Source organism: Uranotaenia lowii, chromosome 3 (assembly GCF_029784155.1).
Source record: "Uranotaenia lowii strain MFRU-FL chromosome 3, ASM2978415v1, whole genome shotgun sequence".
Taxonomy (NCBI): Eukaryota; Metazoa; Arthropoda; class Insecta; order Diptera; family Culicidae; genus Uranotaenia; species Uranotaenia lowii.
In genome coordinates this window covers 286,436,143-286,458,427 of record NC_073693.1, presented here as the reverse complement: position 1 = coordinate 286,458,427, position 22,285 = coordinate 286,436,143, and the positions used below count along the sequence as shown (strand labels likewise).

The following is a 22,285-nucleotide window of genomic DNA, read 5'->3' as shown; positions in this document are numbered from 1 at the left end:
GTTACATGACGTGGAACTCGATTTATTGATGTAAATTTACAAATTAAAAAAAGTTGAATCCTTAACAGCACTGAATTCATATGACACAAATATTACTTGACACGGAACGCGATTATTTGATGTAAATTTACATCACATATGATGTAAATAAAAAGAAGCATCACATACGACGGAATTTTCAGTGCGAATTAAATATTACACGTCTTTAATATTTTACATGTCTTTAAATTTTACACGTCTTTTGAAGTTTACAGACGTGGAATATTCAACTCGTACTGAAAATCCCATCATATGTGATGCTTCGTTTTCGTTACATCATATGTGATGTAATGGAAAAAGAAATTTCTTAAAATTACACGACATGGAATGTGATGAGGACATTGAATTTCAATTTAATAGGATCAGACAAATTTAAACAAAGTGTCAAGTCAAAGTCGTGCACCAAAAAGTATTTTTAAGCAGTTTTCCCGCGATTAAATTTCCCAGAGATCTTCGTGAAGCAGGAAGCGGTGTTGGAAGCAGCTCCAAGTTATTCAACTTTGGATCCGGTCTTAGAGAAAAAATATAAGTGTGAATGTGACTCCTAATATAAAAAATTGTGAGATTAAAAAAATCATTGTCACAAAATGAAATAAACTAAATTAATAACAAAAAGGTTTTATTTTTATTATGACATGAGATAATTCCATTATTGAATCATAAATACCAATAAATAAAAGAAAACAGATTCCAATTGGAAAGTTTTTCCTCCAATATTCAGTGGTTTTATAATTTACATCATTTTTATTTTACATGTTGCCATATTTTACATCATTTTTTATTTTACACGTTGCAACATTTCACTGGCGTGTAATTTCCAACTAGCACTGAAAACTCCGTCATATATGATGCTTCTTTTTATTTACATCACATGTGATGTGATTTTACAGATTTTTTTCGTTGTGTGCACAGCTTCGTCGGTCTCTTCGAGTGCATCAAAAACATCTTAAATAAAATAACGCACAACGGAATATATTTTCTAACAACATGACAATCGTTATCAGAAATATAAAACGAAATTAAATGTGCAATATTAAACTAAATAAATTTATTATTAAACAATTAATAATAACTTATAATTTGTTCTTTAGAGAAAGGGGGATGTGGTAGAGTTACACTGAGTAAGTATACTCTGATATATTCTACTCCCACGCTCACATGTACGCCCTCGCTGATCATCCCACACGCAGTCTGGTAAGTACAACATCTATGCCTGCTCCGCATTCTAAGTCTGGCTTCCGAGCGTATAGCACCGGTTACCACAGTTCCATAAAGCTCTTTACACCAACTTTTTTTCGTATGCGTCTTCCGTCTACGGGAAAATTGTAAAAACTCATCAAGGTATGTTGGAAGTTGCAAACAGGCAATGCCAGAGGATTGCCACAGGATGCAGCAGAACAACGCCTATCAACACATTAGCGGCTCTGAGTAACGAAGTACCATTACATTTGAAAAGAAACTTCCATACGAAAAAACGTATCGCAAAACATATACAACAGGGAAACCCCATTAACGAACAACTAATGAGATTAGACCTTGAAAATCTGAAGGAGGCGAAATTTTATACCTTCCTAGAATGGACTTACATTAATAATAAAGATACACTTCACAAGATCTATATCAACATCAGATCAGACACTGCCGAAACAATTGACGTTCGCACCCAGATAGAAGGACTACCAATCCAAAAACGGACAATGGCTCCCTCAACCATGCAACAGATATCCCTAGGAATGATAAACAGTACTTACGCTAATTATAGACACTTCTATACAGACGCTTCAAAAACTGAGACTTCTTGCGGCATTGGAATACACAGTCCACAAGAGAATCTTATGATCAGCATGAAACTTAGCGAACATTGCACCATCATGACAGCGGAAATGATGGCTATATGGCTTGCACTCAAGGAAATAGAAAACTTGCCCCGGCTCCCGACAGTAATTTTTACTGACTCTCAGTCTGCATGCTGGTTTCTTGAGTCCCTGAAAGGAAAAAAGGAATTAGAACAGCTAACATTTGAAATACAAAGTGGATTAAATAAAACTGGAACTGTTTTACAATGGATCCCTGCTCATGTGGGGATCAGCGGCAACGAGCAAGCGGACACTCTTGCCAAGGAAGGAACCATTAGTGATGCTATCCTCACGAACAAATTATTGTGGCATGATTTGCACCTTAACCTTAAGAAAGCACTGCAAGCCGATGTGAATTCCTGGTACCAACGTCTTGCTAACGAAGAAAATAAAGGTTTGAAATTTTACCAATTTGCTGACAAGTTTCCTGACAAACCATGGTTCTGGTCCAAGAACTTTGATGGTGTAGAGACAAGAATGATGAACGGGATATTGGCTGGACATGACTTTTCCAACTATTGGCTTGCTAAGATGCAAATCGTAGAATTTGAAAACTGCGAACTGTGCAGTGTAATGGGCGATGGAATCGAAAAGTTATTCTTTCTCTCCTTAAGAAAAACCCCTTTAGAACTGTCAAAAGTTGGGTGAATTTATAGCTGCATCCCACTTGCACTAATGCAAAACCATCACCCAAATTCGTCAGCGCTTCCATCGCCTATTGATACAACTCAACATGCACTGCTGAATTGTGTGAAATACAATCACATCAGAAACCATTTCGATTGGGAAAATTTCCAAGATTTGAAGGCACTAATTGGCAACTTTGATGATGACAAAATAGAACAAGTCATCCGTTTTATCCGGATGGCCAAATTACAACCATAACGACCAACCGTTACAATAAAGTCACTGGCGAATATGAGTATTCGACACTCAAGCCAAAACCAACAAATTCCAACAACAACAACAACAACAACAAACTTTTTTTTTTTTTATAATTCTTTATTTGAAACGGCTCATACGTTTAAGTTTTAAGGAGCCACACTCGTTTTTTGTTTTTCACAATCATTTTCTTAGTCTAGCACTTTTTTTTTTAAAGAAAAAAGAAGATAGAAAGGGAAATATGAAAATAAAATAGGCGGTTATAGACGGAGATCGATAGCTTTTAGATAGAAGTAGATTTCGAACATGTAGTCCAAATCTAGCACAGCTAGCACGTCTCTCACTGGAACGTTAGGTGGTTTTCCTCGGGCCCGAAGGGAATCTATGAAAGTCGTTCTGGCGACAAGATGGACCTCACACGACCAAACAATATGCTCGATGTCGTGATAACCTTGGCCGCAACTGCACAAATTGCTGCCAGCAATACCCAAACGAAAGAGTACCGCGTCTAAGGGATAATGATTGGACATGAGACGGGAAAATATACGAATAAAATCCCGACTCTGGTCCAACCTATTAAACCAGGGTTTGAGGCTTACCTTTGGGATAATCGAGTGAAGCCACCGACCCAACTCATCCTCGTCCCATTTGCGCTGCCAGTTGACAAGAGAGTTTCTTCGAACCAAAAAGTAAAATTCGTTGAAGACGATTTCACGCTGAAACGTGTCGCCTTCCATCGCCCCCACCTTTGCTAGCGAGTCTGCTCTCTCATTGCCCACTATCGAACAATGTGAGGGGACCCAAACAAAGGTGACGACAAAGCATCGACTTGATAAAGCACTCAAAACATCCCGTATCTTCCCGAGGAAATACGGTGAGTGCTTTCCTGGTCTTATCGAACGGATAGCTTCAACAGAGCTGAGACTGTCAGTTACAATATAGTAATGTTCAACGGGTCGTGAGGCTACATTTTCTAGTGCCCAATAAATCGCTGCTAACTCCGCAATGTATACTGAGCATGGAGATTGAAGACAGTACGAAGCACTAGTAATCTGGTTGAACACTCCAAATCCCGTTGATTCTTCGATAAGGGACCCGTCGGTAAAGTACATTTTGTCAGCATCGACGTGTCTATATTTAGCTTCGAAAATTCTTGGAATCATAAGTGGACGATGCGAATCAGGGATTCCACGAATTTCTTGCTGCATAGACAAATCAAACTGGACAGAAGAGTTGTCGTAGTTTGGGATGTAAACACGAGTTGGAGAATACAAAGAAGGATTTACCTGCATGGACATGAAGACATGGTATATAGACATAAATCTGGTTTGAAGATTTTGCTCAAGTAGCCTTTCAAAATTATCGATCACCAATGGATTCATGACCTCACATCTGGTGAGGAACCGGAGTGATAATAAGCTGAATCGATCTTTTAATGGGAGTATGCCTGCCAAAACTTCAAGGCTCATGTTATGCGTTGAGGGCATGCAACCCAAAGCGATGCGGAGGCAACGATATTGAATACGTTCGAGTTTTATCAGGTGTGTTTTGGCAGCCGATTGGAAACAAAAACTGCCATACTCCATCACTGAGAGAACAGTGGTTCTATATAACCTTATTAAATCTTCCGGATGAGCTCCCCACCAGGTGCCGGTAATTGAACGTAGAAAATTGATTCTTTGCTGGCATTTTCCTTTCAGATACTCAATGTGAGCTCGCCAAGTGCCTTTGGAATCAAACCAAACTCCAAGATACTTGAAACATCTCGATTGAGTGATCGTTCTGCCTAGGAGTTGAAGCTTAGGTTGAGCAGGTCGACGTTTCTTGGAGAAAACAACCATCTCCGTTTTCTGTGGGGAAAACTCAATCCCAAGTCCCAACGCCCAGGAAGACAATCTGTCTAAAGTATCTTGTAAAGGTCTGTGCAGATGCGACTCAGTAGATCCTGTGACAGACACCACGCTGTCATCTGCAAGTTGTCTTAGAGTGCAGCCTTCAGAGAGACAACAATCGATGTCACTTACGTAAAAGTTGTACAAAAGTGGGCTCAAACATGAACCCTGCGGGAGGCCCATGTAAGAGGTTCTTCTGATTGCAATATCTCCGTGAGCAAAGTTCAGATGTTTCTCACAAAGCAAGCTGTATAAGATGTTGTTCAAAAGGGGAGGCAGACCCCGGGAGTGCAACTTGTCTGCCAAAACCTCTATTGAAACTGCATCAAAAGCTCCCTTTATGTCTAGAAACACTGAAGCCATTTGCTCACGTTTCGCTCACGCCATTTGTATCTCTGAAGACAGCAAAGCCAGGCAATCGTTTGTCCCTTTGCCCCTGCGAAACCCAGATTGAGTATCTGAAAGGAGACCATTTGTTTCCACCCACTTATCCAAACGGAACAAAATCATTTTCTCCATCAATTTCCGAATGCAAGACAACATCGCTATTGGTCGGTACGAATTAAAATCGGACGCAGGTTTCCCAGGCTTTTGGATAGCAATAACTCTCACTTGTCTCCAATCTTCGGGAACAATGTTAAGCTCCAAGAATTGATTAAATAAATTCAACAAGCGAAATTTGGCAGCATCCGGAAGGTTTTTCAACAAGTTGAATTTTATTTTATCAACTCCCGGAGCTGAATTGTTACAAGAAAGGAGAGCAAGTGAGAATTCCACCATTGAAAAGCTAGAATCCAGATCGCATCTGTTCGGAGGCACACTTCGGACAATTTTTTGCACAGGTGTGGAATCTGGACAGATTTTCCGTGCGAAATTGAAAATCCATTTATGCGAATGTTCTTCACTTTCGTTCGTGGAAGAACGATTACGCATGCTCCGAGCCACATTCCACAAAGTGCCTAACGATGTTTCCCGCGCCAAACCTCCAACAAAATTTCGCCAATGCGCACGTTTTTTCCCCTTGATTAGGTTTTTGAATTGCTGCTCAAGAGAAAAATACGTGTTGAAGTTGTCCAGGGTACCGTGTTTCCGAAATATTTTGAAAGCATTCGATTTGTCAACGTATAGTTTAGTACATTGACTATCCCACCATGGATTGGGAGGCCTTCGACGAACAGATGTATGGGTTTGGGATGTATGGGATGGGTTTCGTTTGGGATTGAACTGCACTATCATAAATCAAGCGAGCAAGAAAGCTATATTCCTCCATCGGAGGTAAAATATCCACAGAATGGATGGCTGAGACAATTGTGTCTGAGTACTTTCTCCAGTCGATGTGTCTAGTGAGGTCATATGCTATATTTGTTGAGTTTGAAGAGTTGACTCCATTGGTGATTGTAATTTTGATAGGCAAGTGGTCACTACCATTGGGATCAGGAATTACCTTCCACTGGCAATCCAATGATAGTGAATTTGAGCATAGTGAGAGGTCAATTGCACTTTGTCTTGCAGGAGGTTTAGGTACTCGTGTTTTTTCACCCGTGTTCAAAACTGTTAAATTGAAACTGTCGCAAATGTCATAGATAAGAGTAGAACGACTATCGTCAATTTGTTCTCCCCAGACAGTTCCATGTGAATTGAAGTCACCCAGGATCAACCTTGGCTCAGGAAGCACTGAGCACAGGTCCTCTAAGTGACTTCGATCCACTGCAACTCTCTGAGGCCAGTACAAACTGACAACACATAAGTCCTTACCTCTTATGGTTGTATCCCGAATAGAATTGCACCATGAAAAAACAATGAATTCCATGTTCACACCCCGAATAGAATTGCACCATGAAAAAACAATGAATTCCATGTTCACACACCATATATTATACGGTTTACACAATGATTATTATCGTCCTCGATACCGTGAATGCACATTAGAATTCATAGTTTTTGACCATACATTTCATCGTTTTGACGAAAATAACCATGAAAAAGGGGTATTGTTATGCAGCGTGACCATGAAAAAAATGGCGATTTTCCATACATTGAGAAGCCCAAAAATATAAAGTTCATGGTTGAAACAGCTTCCAATTTTTCAAAGTAAAACCATGAAAATCCGATGATTTTCATTGTTAAGCCGCTGTAATAAAAAATTTTCGCACATGGTGGGGTTTTCGTACTTATTTTTTGGTTTTGTCATCATTTTCATAGTTTTTGTTAAATTAAGTTAGTTAGGATGGATTTATTCAAATTTAATATTTAATTTAAAAAAAATTACACTTAACATTACACAAAAATTGAAAAATTGCACTAAATTACACTGGCGCTCACACTACGCGGTATTCCGAACCTGCTCCAGGCATCCATTCACTGCACTGTGATTGTTTTTGCTGAAATTTATAAAAATAAAAGATTAAACAAGATTGCCTCTTGTTAATTTCAATTTAACTCACCATTGCGTCCATCTTCGAGCACTTTGAATGGGTTCTTTCTAAAAAAAACACTCGAAAACTATCCGACGACGATTGTGTTTAGACGAAAAAAGAAAAACAAAGTGCCGCGCGAGCCGCAGCCGTCAAATTATCCGTACACGAAAAACTTGGAAAGTTTAAAATTTCTAAATTAATGCACGCTCGGATGTACTTTTAACCATGAAGTACATGGTCACATTTAAATTCATTGGAAAATGAATGTGATACCATGGTTCTGTTCTATTCGGGACACCATATATTATACGGTTTACACAATGATTATTATCGTCCTCGATACCGTGAATGCACATTAGAATTCATAGTTTTTGACCATACATTTCATCGTTTTGACGAAAATAACCATGAAAAAGGGGTATTGTTATGCAGCGTGACCATGAAAAAAATGGCGATTTTCCATACATTGAGAAGCCCAAAAATATAAAGTTCATGGTTGAAACAGCTTCCAATTTTTCAAAGTAAAACCATGAAAATCCGATGATTTTCATTGTTAAGCCGCTGTAATAAAAAATTTTCGCACATGGTGGGGTTTTCGTACTTATTTTTTGGTTTTGTCATCATTTTCATAGTTTTTGTTAAATTAAGTTAGTTAGGATGGATTTATTCAAATTTAATATTTAATTTAAAAAAAATTACACTTAACATTACACAAAAATTGAAAAATTGCACTAAATTACACTGGCGCTCACACTACGCGGTATTCCGAACCTGCTCCAGGCATCCATTCACTGCACTGTGATTGTTTTTGCTGAAATTTATAAAAATAAAAGATTAAACAAGATTGCCTCTTGTTAATTTCAATTTAACTCACCATTGCGTCCATCTTCGAGCACTTTGAATGGGTTCTTTCTAAAAAAAACACTCGAAAACTATCCGACGACGATTGTGTTTAGACGAAAAAAGAAAAACAAAGTGCCGCGCGAGCCGCAGCCGTCAAATTATCCGTACACGAAAAACTTGGAAAGTTTAAAATTTCTAAATTAATGCACGCTCGGATGTACTTTTAACCATGAAGTACATGGTCACATTTAAATTCATTGGAAAATGAATGTGATACCATGGTTCTGTTCTATTCGGGATGACAACCCGAATAGAAAAGTATGGTGAAAAAACCATGAATTCCATATTCACAAACCATAAATTATACGGTTTACACAATGATTATGATCGTCTTCGATACCGTGAACGCACATTAGAATTCATAGTTTTCGACCATACATTTTATCGTTTTGGCGAAAATAACCATGAAAAAGGGGTATTGTTATGCAGCGTGACCATGAAAAAAATGGCGATTTTCCATACATTGAGAAGCCCAAAAATATAAAGTTTATGGTTGAAGCAGCTTCCAATTTTTCATAGTGAAACCATGAAATTCCGGTTTTTTTCAATGTTTTAACGAAGATGGAAATCAAGGTTTTTCTATAGTACATACATATTGTTTTAACCGTGAAATTTCATGGTTTACTAGCAATAAATGAAATTTTCATTAATTGTAATAATTGTCAAAGGTTATTACTCGTTTCAAGGAATTTTATTCATGATTAGTTGCGCTTTTTAATATAAGCTTGATAATCGTTTATTGAAAAGCTCGACCAATCATGAATATTATTCCTTAAAACAAGAAATAACTATAGCAACCTGGTTAATTAAAAAAGAATTTTAAATAATTTATTTTATTTTATGATTCTTAGATAGCCTTTTATAACAAGGTTGTTGCTGAAATTCAGCCCATCGAATACTTTACTGCGATTTCGACTAAGGACTTTTTCAGCTCATATCCAACGATGAACCCAAACAATCCATAGTAATGTGCTCGAAGATTCAGGTCTTTGGTACGAGCAACTACCAATTAGTCGGCAGTTCATTGATGAGCGCCTCGAGTTCGTCGATACTCGATGGAGGTGATACCCTTCGGAAATCCTGTTTCCCATTTCAGATGTGGGAGCTGCAAGTGAACAAGAAATAGATAAAGTCAGATTTAAGATCCAGAAATAAGATTTCGATTTATGATTTGAGAGTAAGATTTGAGATTCCAGAATTCAGGTTCAAATTCGAATTTCGATAATAAATTTCAGATTATGATTGAATTTTAGGATTTCAGTCAGATTCAGATTTCAAAATTCAGATCCAGAATCAAATCTCAGAACTCAGTTTTTAAATTTGATTATCCCAGATTTCAACATTCTGATTACGGACCTAACTCTATCTTTTTTAAATTCGTTGCTTAAAATTCGGTACATGCAATATCTTAATAACTATTTAGTCTTACTTACCAACTTTTACATCGTCACCATTGTCCGCCTCCGTTTTCGGTAACCACGCTTTTAACGCAAGCATACTGCAGAACACGCATTACCGCTTCGGTGGCCTGCAACTCATTCAGAACCCAGGGGATGTTTCTGAAAAATCTGTAGTGGCATCGGCTTCCAGGCACTTTAGTCTGATGTCCTGCTCGGCTTCGGTGACGGTGTAGGTGATGGTCAGTCAGCGAAGCACCACCATCTGGCTATGCGTGTGGCATATCAATCAGCCTATATTTAAAAAGAAAAAAAAACTAAGTATAATTATTAAATAAAAACTGAAACCATTGCATTGCTGGTTACTTGGTTGGTGGTAATAAAACTAATAAGCCTAATGCCATTTTATGGCTTTGCTTAGATAGTTTATTATAACAAATATAAAAAATTAGGTACCTCAAAATCCTTGCCATCCATCGTTTCACCGGAGATCTAGAACAGTAATTTCGCTCGACGAATACCGCCACCATCGAGGCATGCTCCAACAGCTCCTGGTGCTGCTGTGGATGGAAGGGATTTTCGGGAGATATCTGCAAGATTGGCCACCAACTTATCCGGATACTTTGCATCGAGCAGATCCGTCAGGAGGTTCAGCAACAGCACAAAACGCCGCACAAGATCGGCGGACATTGGGTCCACTTTGGCCAGGGAGTCCTGGAACTATTCGATGTTCTGAATTCTTAAAGTAGCGACCGATTTAGCTAATTTTATTTAATTAAAATTCTTTGCAAAACAAAAATTCGCAAAAATGGCGCGCGTTTCAAATCCCTACACGATAAATTTAAAGTATGTGAAAAAAGCTCAAGTTTACCAATACTGGATTGGTTTGGATTTCAATTTTACCATGAAGTATACAGTAACAACAAAAATCACAAGAAAACTATTAAAATACCGTGCTTTTGACATTTTCGTAAACTATGAAATATTTTAAATTAACAATATAATTCATGGTGACTTTAAAAAAAGATGGTGGTTTCAAAATTAAAACCAGTTGATAAATATTAAGTTATTACGATGAAGTTCATTGTCAAATTGAAAATCATTGTTCTTTTATATTATTACCATGGTCTTTGCTATTCGGGAAGCAACGGCCTCAATTCCGCCCGATAAAGGAAGGTGAATTCTATAAAAAGAGTGGCACTTGTTGATCCCCAAAAGCACCCCTCCATAAGAATCGTCACGATCCAGACGGATGATATTAAAATCGTGGAAAGAGATGTTAGATTGAGAAGAAAGCCAAGTTTCGGATAACGCAAAAATATCGCAATTTGTTTCATGAAGAAGAAATTTGAACGGATCCAATTTAGGGATTATACTACGACAATTCCACTGTAGAACAGTGATATCTCCGACCTCTCGGTTTAAATTAGCCATCGAGAGAGATAAACACTGAAAGAAGGGGCCAAGTTTGCATCAATTGCTTTAAAAATGTCTTTACTACAGGAAGCAACGCGGAAACGATGCCTCTTATCGATTCAGATACGTTGAAGAATGATAAAAGTCCATTTAGGATGTCGCTCAACTTGAAAATTCCCGATTGAGTTGATGGCTCAGCCGAAACGGTGTTAGATTTTGGGGGTTCCGAAGTCTTCGCTGCTTTTGGTTTATTTAGGGGAACAAAATTAATGGGAAATCCTGGCGGAATTGATTTTTCTGTCCCCGAAGAAGATGGCTTTTGTCCATCATGGATTAAAGAGCTAAATGTAGGAATTTTCTTTGGAATTCTGCGGTTCTTCGGAGCTGGTTTAGAACGTTTCCGAGAGTTCGCAACAAAAACAATAGGATGATCTTCATCAGTCGTGTCAGTATCTCCATTGTCAACTGGCAGCACTGAAAAAATGTTACTTATCTGAGGCTGAATCGGGGGAGAAGCGCTTTTTAAAATAGCGGCGTAAGAGCGATTGGATCGTTCTTTCAAAGAGCGCCTCTCCTTATCCCAGCGACTCTTAAATGCCTCGCACACAGAGATATCATGAGGAGAGCCCCCGCAATAAATACATTTCTGCTCTATTGCTGAGCACGCTCCTTCCTCATGATTCTCTCCGCAACGAGAGCACCGTGCTTTATTGCAACAATGGGACTCGGTATGTCCCATTTTGATGCACTTTTTGCAACTCATTGGGCGAGGCACAAAGAGTCGCACAGGAAGTCTCAACATTCCGCCAATCAAGACGTAGTGAGGGAGGGCGGTACCCGCGAAGGTAACACGAAATGAGCCTGAAGGCGAGTACCCTTTAACTCCGTTTACGACGTTGGCAGTTTTAAGTTGACGGACGTCCAAGATTTCGACCGAAGTCGAGTCAAGGCCTTTAAACTTACCATTCTTCCTCCAGACTCATTTCCGTTATCACACCCTCTATCTCTACGTTTCGAGACGGAATGAAAATATGGTACTCAAGCTTGAAGAAATTGCTGACAACAATTTCATTGGCAGCTTTCCGGTCAGCCACAACAACGCGCAACTTGTCTGGTCGCACCTTAGTTATGCTGGTCACGGAGGTCCACCTCGCCAGATCTTTAGTTATCTGAATCACATTGAGTCGTTTTCCACCGGTTTTGGGCCGGATGAAAACCACCCAAGGCCCATTGAAAGTTGTACCATCTGTGTAGGTACGGAGCCGGGTTGGTCTACTATTAACTGTGGGTGATTCATGATTATCCTCCATCAGAGCATGGGAAGTATTTGATGGACCAGCAACAGCCGAATCCTCCAAATACTCCTCATCCTCGTAGGTGACACTTTCGTCATCCATAGTTAACGGGTGGAGCCCCCCGCCTTCGCTCATATTTTCCAACGGGGACACGAATGCCTTCCGTGTGGAAAATATAAGCAAAGCTTACAACTGTTGAAATCAAATAAAGGGAAAAAGATAGAGGAGAAAAAGATAAAAAAGAATAAAAAGAACTCACAGCTTTTTTTTCTTAGACTTAAGCGTTTCACGAGTGTTTTTCTTCAATTCCGGCACCGGCTCTACCACGTGCTCGTCCTTCGTTGGTTGAAGGTGGTGACGTCTAGCGAAAAGAACGATCAATCACTGGGTCCTCCCTGTATCCCGATCACGGCAATCAGAACCAGAATCCTCGGTACGCCCTCCTCGGTATGCAAACCCGTATGTTCAGAGCGAACAAAGAGCACCCTTTTGATGATGATGATGATGATGGCCTTGGCGGTGTTTTCGTCTGTACCTTCGCACCGGCTGTTCGTTGGCAGAGTACGGCAATTGACAACCGTACCAGCAGGAAAAACCACACTCTGTGGCAAACTGCAGGAATACCACCTTTCGTGGCAAAACTAAACAATCCAACTTTGTGAATTCGGCCAAATTTCGATTTTGCGAGAAAAAAATTTTCTTCGAAACGGACGTAAAAAAAAAATGAACAACAAACTTTCTGACATAATGGTCTTTTACATCTTTTACTGAAAATGTTTAGATTGAACTTTAGTCAAAATCTTATTCGAAAAAATGGAAAATTTTATAAACATATGTTTATGGTTTTATTGTGAAAACTTGTAGCTGCTACAACCATTAACTTTATATTTATTAGCGTAACCGCCATGCGGTTGCGCTGCATTACAATACCAACAATCACAACAAGACTATCGGTACTGCTTCATTATTATCTACCCGATTCTGGGTATTATCAGTTAAATTATTGTATTTCTTTTACCTAAGAATTTAAACAACTAACGGTGTCTCCGGATAATATATAAGGGAGAGAAACGATACCCATTCATCAACCGAAAACGCTCACTGAAGAAGATAGTAATTTGTTATCGAAATACCGGTATCTGAACATTTCTTATACCGTGGTTGAATAAAATGGAATCTTTCAATTGCTTTGATTCAGAGGACTTGGCAGCTCGCCATGAAAAGAAAAAGAAGAAAGAAATTTCCGTGAGAATTTTGATTTAGTTTGAATGCCTTTCATCTTTATTGAAGCCGTTTTCTCACTCCCAACCCACTTGAATATACTAAATAGATTAAAAATTTTAAGCTGTCCTCTCGACTAATTATTATTTCAAATAAATGTGGATGTGGTACTGAAAAAAGAAAACAAATCAAATGCTGCAAACGAAATACTTTTATTATTATCCACATTGAATTCGATTTATTATATATGATGAATAGTAGCAATCTGTTAAGAGTCGATAGTTTCATGCGTTAAAATAGACAAATTAATGTAGATCGATTACTGTAAGACACACATACTACATTGCACATATGTTTTTTTTGGAAAAATGCAGCTCGTACTCATTAAATTTTGTTTTATTTAAGCTTCACCGGAAGGTGCGCTGTGAAACTGCTGAAGCGAGCGTGATTGTTTGAATGGTACCCCAGCAGTGGCAGCCATTATTTCCTCCAGAAAGCTTTCCGAATTGTGAATGGTCGTGCCACCTAGAATGACTTTATGTCCTTCCTGGTTGTATCGGTGAACGGCCAGCGCCTCCTCGTACGTTGTACCCCCAATGACAAACACAACAATTTCCTGAGGCGGTCGCCTGTATGGGACCTCATTGCCCATGATAGGGTAGGTGGCATCAAGCGCACGACCCTTGACCACTTCTTCGAGCGTTTCCTTCAATACGCAGTTATGTTGGGTATAGACGTTTTCAACCCCTTTAAGGCCCTTGATAAGATTCCGAGTCAGCTTAACGGCATCGGTGATTTTAACTGTATTGAACAGTTCCTGCCGAGCGCTGGTGCTAATGTATTCCAGCATTCGAGGCACCAAATGAGAACGGCCACCACGATCGTGAAGTATTTTCAGTAATCCAGAAGTACCACAGTTAGCATGTCGCTCGTAACGCATCGAGTATAACAGTATCAAACGCAATGCATTCTGGAGACTTATTTTTTCATCGGATACCAGTTTCTTGACGCGTTGCAACTGAGTCGAATGATCAGCTCGGCAGGCAATTTCTTGCTCTAGTTCGGAAATCTCGAAAAGTTGCTGCTTTCCAACCTTGAATGATATATAGATGGAACAATGTGAAAATAACAAATTTACAAAATAAAAGTTAAAGTACACCTTGGCAAGTGCAAACGTTCAACTTTTCTCTATTACAAAAAAAAATTCTTTATCTAGAAATTGTTGTTTAGGCCTAAACAAACAATTTGACTCAGCAAAAATTGAGTTCCAAAAAGGAAATTTATATTACAGGGAAACAGCAAATATATGAATAAAAGTTGATAAAATAAACCGGAACATGTATTACATTCATTTTAGGGCCGATACACTGACGCATCTGTGAATTAGTTTCAAAAAGCATTGCGTTTGCACTTGCCCCCATAAACGGGAGAGTACAAAAGTACCGTTGCTTTTACCAACTTTTTTTTAATTTTTTACTTTCAACGGGAATTTATTGAGAACTATTTTTGTGATGCAACGAACGATAATTGATAATTTTTTAAGATAAGTATACATATTTTTCTAGAACATGTGAAAGTTGAACTACGGTGAAATCCGTTTGCACTTGCCCTGGTGTACTTTATATCATAATTACCTGCAGCGAAAGTTCACTTATCAAAACCAAATGTTTGGTGACAGTGCCGGACATTTTCTTAAACTGGGGATATGTTTCGACGAAATTTTTCATGTCGTTGATGCTTTCGATTTTCTTTTGATCATTCACCTTCTTCTGAAATTCGTCCATTAGTCCTTTGATGGTAGTTGCAATCTCCCCGAAATTGGCATGCAAATTACCAGCGTAAAACTCGTCCTGCTCCGACGACAGTACAATCTCTTTTAAATCTTTCGGTACACCTTGTACTCCGCACATATCTACGCGTTGTTTGGTGATCGTCAAAAGCTCGTGGACCATAGCCTGATAGGTCCACTGGTTTAGCAGCGGAGTTATTGGATCATCGCGCCGATCCAGAATCAAAAGTAACGGAGGAGAACTTCCATCTTCTGGAGGCCGGAAACTGAACAAAGCCGTCTCTTTGTTAATATTTTCGTGAATTTTTTTAGCCAGCGTTTGCGCTGCCGTCGAGCTAGATTTGTAACGAATCGCAGGACGGATTTTGAAAGCCAGCAAAACACTGATCAGACCTTGCACCGTGCGCTCCAGCGCTTCGGGATTCCAGGAAAGTGCTTGCAAACATGTGGGAATGTTCAAAGAGAATAGATTTGGATTAACAGGGAGAAAATCGGCATACACTTCCTTCACTTCCCGCACGGATTCGCTTTCGTCACTTTCGGCCAGTGATTTAATGTCAGTTCGGGGAATGATGTTACTGAAATCTGAGAAAAGTTATTTAAAACGGATTTTTTTTTTAATAATTGAGTCAAACTTACTTATGAAGTAGGAGCCATACTTGGGACTTTTTAACTCGCTTTGCAACCTTAAAACGTTATCTCGGGTGGGTCGGATGAAGACGATGCACTTCAAATACTTTAGCCGTTCGTTGGAGCGTCCGGAGTCGATGCGCTCGAACAGATAAACTTCTTTCTGAAGCATTTCGGACTGCGCGAATGCCATCGAAACGATGCTGGTCTAAAACAGAAAGTTTTGTAAATTAATGTTGTACACAAAATTTACACAACATAATAAAGGGTGTTAACAGGAGAGACTAACGCAAAAAGTATTAGCAAATCTGGATGGAGCTTATTATTTATAATAGAGATGTACCGAATAGTGGTATTCGGCGAACGGCCGAATACCGAATATTGACCTTTTCAACTATTCGGCCAAACGAATATTCGGCCGAATATTCGGTCGAATATTCTATTGAGTTTTCAATGAAAAAACCTTAAGCGTTTAATTCAATGCTTTCTATTTCTTCCATATTAATGCCCCTCATGTTTGAGTCGATTATTTCCAACCAGATGATATTATCGGATGATGATTTTCGAGATATTTTTTAAGTAGGGGTCTTTCTTATTTTTAAAATGTCACCAATAACTGAAAAGTTATGTGATGACTTGTCGCTTCTAGGGCGTTTATCACCAAACTGATTGCGTTCCTGTAAAATTTGGGATAGAACATGTCCAAACAGGTGCAAAGCTATTTGAACTTGCTTTTCTGATATTGAATTAGATGAAGTTCGAATTTGAGCAAGATATCTTTAAAATATTTGTTGATAAGATAGATGATCTTCAACCAATTTTTGAAAAAATTGAACACAAAATCTTAAAATTTTTAAAGAGGAATTTGAGTTTTTTATTTGAATTAGCAAATAATCTGAATAAACCCGAGCAAAACTCGGGAAGTATTAAACAATATCTGGATATTCCGTCCAGTTTGACTGATCTGGATTTTTTACTGGATTTATGGGCAAGCCCAAATATATCTACAATGAAAGATAGGCGGATACACCTTAGATATTATGCTGAAACCATAAGTTTTTAATGATTGTGTAGCTTTTACAACATTGCTTTCGGACATTTAACAAATTCTCAAAAATTATTTGAACAAAATTCAAGTCTGTAGAAGATATTCGGCCTATTCGGCCTATTCGGCCGAATACTTAGCTCAACTATTCGGTGAGCCGAATATTCGGCTTAACGGTTTTTTGGCGATATTCGGCGCCGAATATTCGGCCGACCGAATATTCGGTACATCTCTAATTTATAACTACATTGAATCGCAAGGATAAAAATGGTATGCATTTGAGATAAGGTAAATTTTTTTTGGACTAATTGAATATTATTAAGGAAAATTAAGTGGTCTTCGATGAATTTTTAGTGAAAAGCGTTTGATTTTGAATTCCATATCCATAATTTTAAATTTTTGGTTCGAACAAAAAGAAATTTACGCAAGCAAAATGAAAAACACTTACCGTTTCTCGGTCCATCATTAGCATTTTCATTCCGGGGCCAGCTTCGGAAATCATTTGCTCCAGATACAACTGGACCGCACGTATCACATTCATTTTTTTCGAATGGCAAACACCGGGCGTTTTTAACCGAAACTTACGAACCGAACAATATGTGTTAATGGGACATATTTTAGCACTTTTTCCTTTTTAATGCGGAATGGGTGAATTTTTCAAGCGATTTCCATCTGTTTTGATAATATTTATCGTGACTTTTTAAAATCGTCATCATATCGTGCTCATCATCATCAATAGGGATGGGTGATAAAAAAAACTAATCGTTTTACTTGCCCGCGCCTGGCAATCTCCAAGGTTATTAGATTACAAGGTTCTCTGACTTTATACACACCAGGGTTCTTAGATACACGAGGTTCTCCGACTTTCACAGTAAGTAGGCGAGGAGTGAGCGGGGCTCTCAATGAGTTTGTTTATTTTTTGCTCAGCTTTTCTGTGGTTTGTTGGTAAACAAACTTCATGAGTTCCGCATAGTTGCATAGCCTACATAGCCAAAATGGCTGAATCGGGGATTCGATATTCGGTAACACCTTCTAAATATATACACACTTTGATACACACCTTGGTCAATCTCAACCAGCCGTATGAAATCATCATCGAATCCCATGTCAAAAAGATGGAATCGCACATCTGGTGAATTTTCTGCACACTTGATGAATTTTACCGCACACTTGGTGAATTTTGTGCACACTTGATGAATTTTGCCGCACACTTGGTGAATTTTGTGCACACTTGATGAATTTTGCCGCACATCTGATGAATTTTTCTGCACATCTGATGAATTTTTCTGCACATCTGATGAATTTCAGCGCACAATTCAGTGTGTTTGTGCTGTATGAAACAGCCGTATGAAATGATCATTCGAAACGCTTAAAAAACACACTGAATTGTGCGCTGAAATTCATCAGATGTGCAGAAAAATTCATCAGATGTGCAGAAAAATTCATCAGATGTGCGGCAAAATTCATCAAGTGTGCACAAAATTCACCAAGTGTGCGGCAAAATTCATCAAGTGTGCACAAAATTCACCAAGTGTGCGGTAAAATTCATGAAGTGTGCAGAAAATTCACCAGATGTGCGATTCCATCTTTTTGACATGGGATTCGATGATGATTTCATACGGCTGTATGAAACAGCCGTATGAAATGATCATTCGAAACACTTAAAAAACACACTGAATTGTGCGCTGAAATTCATCAGATGTGCAGAAAAATTCATCAGATGTGCAGAAAAATTCATCAGATGTGCGGCAAAATTCATCAAGTGTGCACAAAATTCACCAAGTGTGCGGCAAAATTCATCAAGTGTGCACAAAATTCACCAAGTGTGCGGTAAAATTCATCAAGTGTGCAGAAAATTCACCAGATGTGCGATTCCATCTTTTTGACATGGGATTCGATGATGATTTCATACGGCTGGTTTCATACAGCCGTATGAAATCATCACTCCGACGGCAACAAGCTGGATTCCGATCCGGACGATCATGTGTGGACCACATCACAACGCTACGAATAATACTGGAACAAATCAACGAATTCCAGGACTCTCTTCTGCTGGTGTTCGTTGATTTCGAAAAAGCATTTGACCGACTGAACCACGAAAACATCTGGGCTGCTCTTAGACGACGAGGGGTCCCAGAGAAACTAGTCCATCTCATCGAAGCACAGTACGAGACATTTTCGTGCAAGGTCTTGCACGACGGTGTCTTGTCCGAACCAATCCCGGTAACTGCTGGAGTGAGACAAGGATGTATTTTGTCACCGCTGCTTTTTCTCATCGTAATGGATGAGATCTTGACTGGATCGATTGACTGTAGACCAAACCGAGGATTGCCGTGGAATCCTTCAACCATGGAGCAACTGGACGACCTTGACCTGGCAGACGATATTGTTTTGCTCGCCCAAACACAACAAGACATGCAGAGCAAACTCGACGACCTCACCGAAAACTCCAAGGCAGCAGGTCTCAAAATCAATGTCGGAAAGACCAAGTCGATGGAAGTCAATACAGAAAATCTTTCCAATTTCGTGATAGCTGGACAACAGGTTGAGACAGTGGAGTGCTTCCAGTATCTTGGTAGCCAGATTACGCCTGATGGTGGGACCAAGAAGGACATCGAGACCCGGATCAGAAAAGCCCGATTTGCGTTTGCGAGTCTCCGAAACATCTGGCGGTCACGCCAGATCTCTCTACGAACTAAGATCCGAATCTTCAACTCAAACGTCAAATCCGTATTGCTGTACGGGTGTGAAACTTGGTGCACATATGCGGTGACGACGCGAAAACTGCAAGTTTTTGTGAATCGCTGCCTGCGGAACATCATCCGCGCTTGGTGGCCTGGCAACTGGATCTCAAACGTTGAACTTCATCGCCGGTGTCATCAAAAGGCGCTAGAAATCGAGATTCGGGAACGTAAGTGGAGATGGATTGGGCATACGCTGCGAAGAGATGAAAACGAGATTTGGAGAGAGGCGCTTGACTGGAATCCAGATGGGCATCGAAGAAGAGGCAGGCCCAAAAGCTCGTGGCGGCGAAGTCTAGCCGCTGAAATCCGCACAGTTGACGAGAACCTCGGCTGGCAGCAAGTGAAGACGCTGGCTCCGGATCGCCAGCAGTGGAGATCTTTTATCTCAGCCCTATGCGCCGGTCAATCGGCGCTGGACCCTTAGCTTAGCTAGCTAGCTAGCACATCTGGTGAATTTTCTGCACACTTGATGAATTTTACCGCACACTTGGTGAATTTTGTGCACACTTGATGAATTTTGCCGCACACTTGGTGAATTTTGTGCACACTTGATGAATTTTGCCGCACATCTGATGAATTTTTCTGCACATCTGATGAATTTTTCTGCACATCTGATGAATTTCAGCGCACAATTCAGTGTGTTTTTTTAAGTGTTTCGAATGATCATTTCATGAGCGTATCCAATACCGTTGTCTCCGTATTGCTTTGGGCTGTATGCCCTCAACACACAACATGAGTCTTGAAGTTTTGGCAGGAATACTCCCTTTGAAAGATCGATTCAATTTACTATCACTTCGGTTCCTCATCAGGTGTGAGGTCATGAACCCATTGGTGATTGTAAATTTCGAAAGGTTACTTGAGCAAAATGTTCAAACCAGATTTATGTCTATATACCATATCCTCATGTCAATGCAGGTAAACCCTTCTTCGTATTCTCCAACTCGTGTTTGTAGCCCAGACTACGATCATTCTTCTGTCCAGTTTGATTTGTCTATGCAGCAGGAAATTCGTGGAATCCCGGATCCGCATCGTCCTCTTCTGATTCCAAGAATTTTCGAAGCTAAATATAGACACGTCGATGCTGATAAAATGTACTTTACCGATGGATCACTTATAGAGGAAACAACAGGATTTGGAGTGTTCAACGAAATATCCAGCGCATCTCACAGTCTCCAGTCACCATGCTCTGTATATGTTGCAGAGTTAGCAGCTATTCACTGGGCTTTGAATAGTATCGCCACACGACCTATTGAACACTACTATATTATAACTGATAGTCTCAGCTCTGTTGAAGCAATCCGCTCTATAAAACCAGGAAAATTCACGCCGTACTTCCTCGAAATGATACGAGATATATTGACCACTTTATCAAGACGTTGCTTTTCTATCACCTTTATCTGGGTCCCCTCACATTGCTCAATAGCAGGCAATGAGAGGGCAGATTCCCTTGCAAAAGTGGGTGCGATGGAAGGCAACATTTACCAGCGTGAAATCGTATTCAACGAATTTTACTTCTTGGCTCGAAGAAACTCTCTTGTCAACTGGCAGCGTAGATGGGACGAGGATGAGTTGGGTCGGTGGTTCCACTCGATTATCCCAAAGGTAAGCCTTAAACCCTGGTTTAATAGATTGAACCTGACTCGGGATTTTATTCGTATATTTTCCCGTCTCATGTCCAATCATTATTCCATGAATGCGGTACTCTATCGTTTAAATATTGCTGGCAGCAATTTATGCGGATGTGGTCTAGGTTACCATGACATCGAGCATATTGTTTGGTCGTGTGAGGACCACCTATTCGCCAGAGCGAACTTTATAGATTCCCTTCGGGCCCGAGGAAAACCACCCGACGTTCCAGTGAGGGATGTATTAGCACAGAGAACAGACGTACAAGCTAGCCCACGAAACTTGTGTAATATTTCCAGCGGCATTAGTTTAATTATGAGTTCATATATACGATTACGCCTTTTCGAAAATTGTACACTTAAAAATTTGGTTTGTAACTTTTGAACGGCGCAATAGGTGCCACTGTTTAAAGTCAATTTTCAACATATTTTTTGGATGTCGGCATTTAAAATTTTACACACTTTTTTGAAGATTTTTTGTTCGAGCTTGTACGTCTGTTCTCTGTGGTATTAGGTATGATGGACTTGGACTATATGTTCGAGATATACCTTTTCCTAAAAGCTATCGATCTTCGACTATAATTCTCTTTATTTTCATATTTCCCTTTCTATCTTTCTTTTTCTTCAAAAAAAAAAAAAGTGAACTAGATCTAAGTACACAATTGTAATCAAACAAAACGAGTTTGGCTCCTTAAAGCCTAAAGGTATGAGCCGTTTCAAATAAATAATTTACAAAAAAAAAAAAAAATGATCATTTCATACCAGCCGTATGAAATGATCATTAGAAACGCTTAAAAAACACACTGAATTGTGCGCTGAAATTCATCAGATGTGCAGAAAAATTCATCAGATGTGCAGAAAAATTCATCAGATGTGCGACAAAATTCATCAAGTGTGCACAAAATTCACCAAGTGTGCGGCAAAATTCATCAAGTGTGCACAAAATTCACCAAGTGTGCGGTAAAATTCATCAAGTGTGCAGAAAATTCACCAGATGTGCGATTCCATCTTTTTGACATGGGATTCGATGATGATTTCATACGGCTGGTTTCATACGGCTGGCTTCATACACGCTCATTTTTTTCTAACCATTTATTGTTTAAAAATAACCATTTTATGGTTTTCGATGAAGAA

General features: G+C 39.4%; 1 protein-coding gene and 3 long non-coding RNA genes across 4 annotated transcripts; all 4 read right to left on the bottom strand.

Moving 5' to 3' along the window:
* Positions 1 to 6,887: 6,887 nt before the first annotated feature.
* Positions 6,888 to 7,285, bottom strand: LOC129752830 (uncharacterized). Its single transcript, XR_008738902.1, has 2 exons — positions 7,114 to 7,285; positions 6,888 to 7,050 (listed from the first exon to the last, which is right to left on the bottom strand). It is a non-coding gene; the product is annotated as an uncharacterized LOC129752830 (long non-coding RNA).
* Positions 7,286 to 7,734: 449 nt separating this feature from the next.
* Positions 7,735 to 8,133, bottom strand: LOC129752638 (uncharacterized). Its single transcript, XR_008738891.1, has 2 exons — positions 7,961 to 8,133; positions 7,735 to 7,897 (listed from the first exon to the last, which is right to left on the bottom strand). It is a non-coding gene; the product is annotated as an uncharacterized LOC129752638 (long non-coding RNA).
* A 610-nt stretch (positions 8,134 to 8,743) lies between these two features.
* On the bottom strand, positions 8,744 to 10,403 carry LOC129757424 (uncharacterized). Its single transcript, XR_008739701.1, has 3 exons — positions 9,843 to 10,403; positions 9,423 to 9,680; positions 8,744 to 9,094 (listed from the first exon to the last, which is right to left on the bottom strand). It is a non-coding gene; the product is annotated as an uncharacterized LOC129757424 (long non-coding RNA).
* A 3,108-nt stretch (positions 10,404 to 13,511) lies between these two features.
* Positions 13,512 to 17,458, bottom strand: LOC129754517 (vacuolar protein sorting-associated protein 45). Its single transcript, XM_055750639.1, has 4 exons — positions 17,231 to 17,458; positions 15,747 to 15,945; positions 14,953 to 15,692; positions 13,512 to 14,411 (listed from the first exon to the last, which is right to left on the bottom strand). The coding sequence occupies exons 1-4, from the start codon at positions 17,321 to 17,323 to the stop codon at positions 13,719 to 13,721; spliced, it is 1,725 nt and encodes a 574-aa protein (XP_055606614.1). The 5' UTR covers positions 17,324 to 17,458; the 3' UTR covers positions 13,512 to 13,718.
* Between the last annotated feature and the right edge of the window lie 4,827 nt (positions 17,459 to 22,285).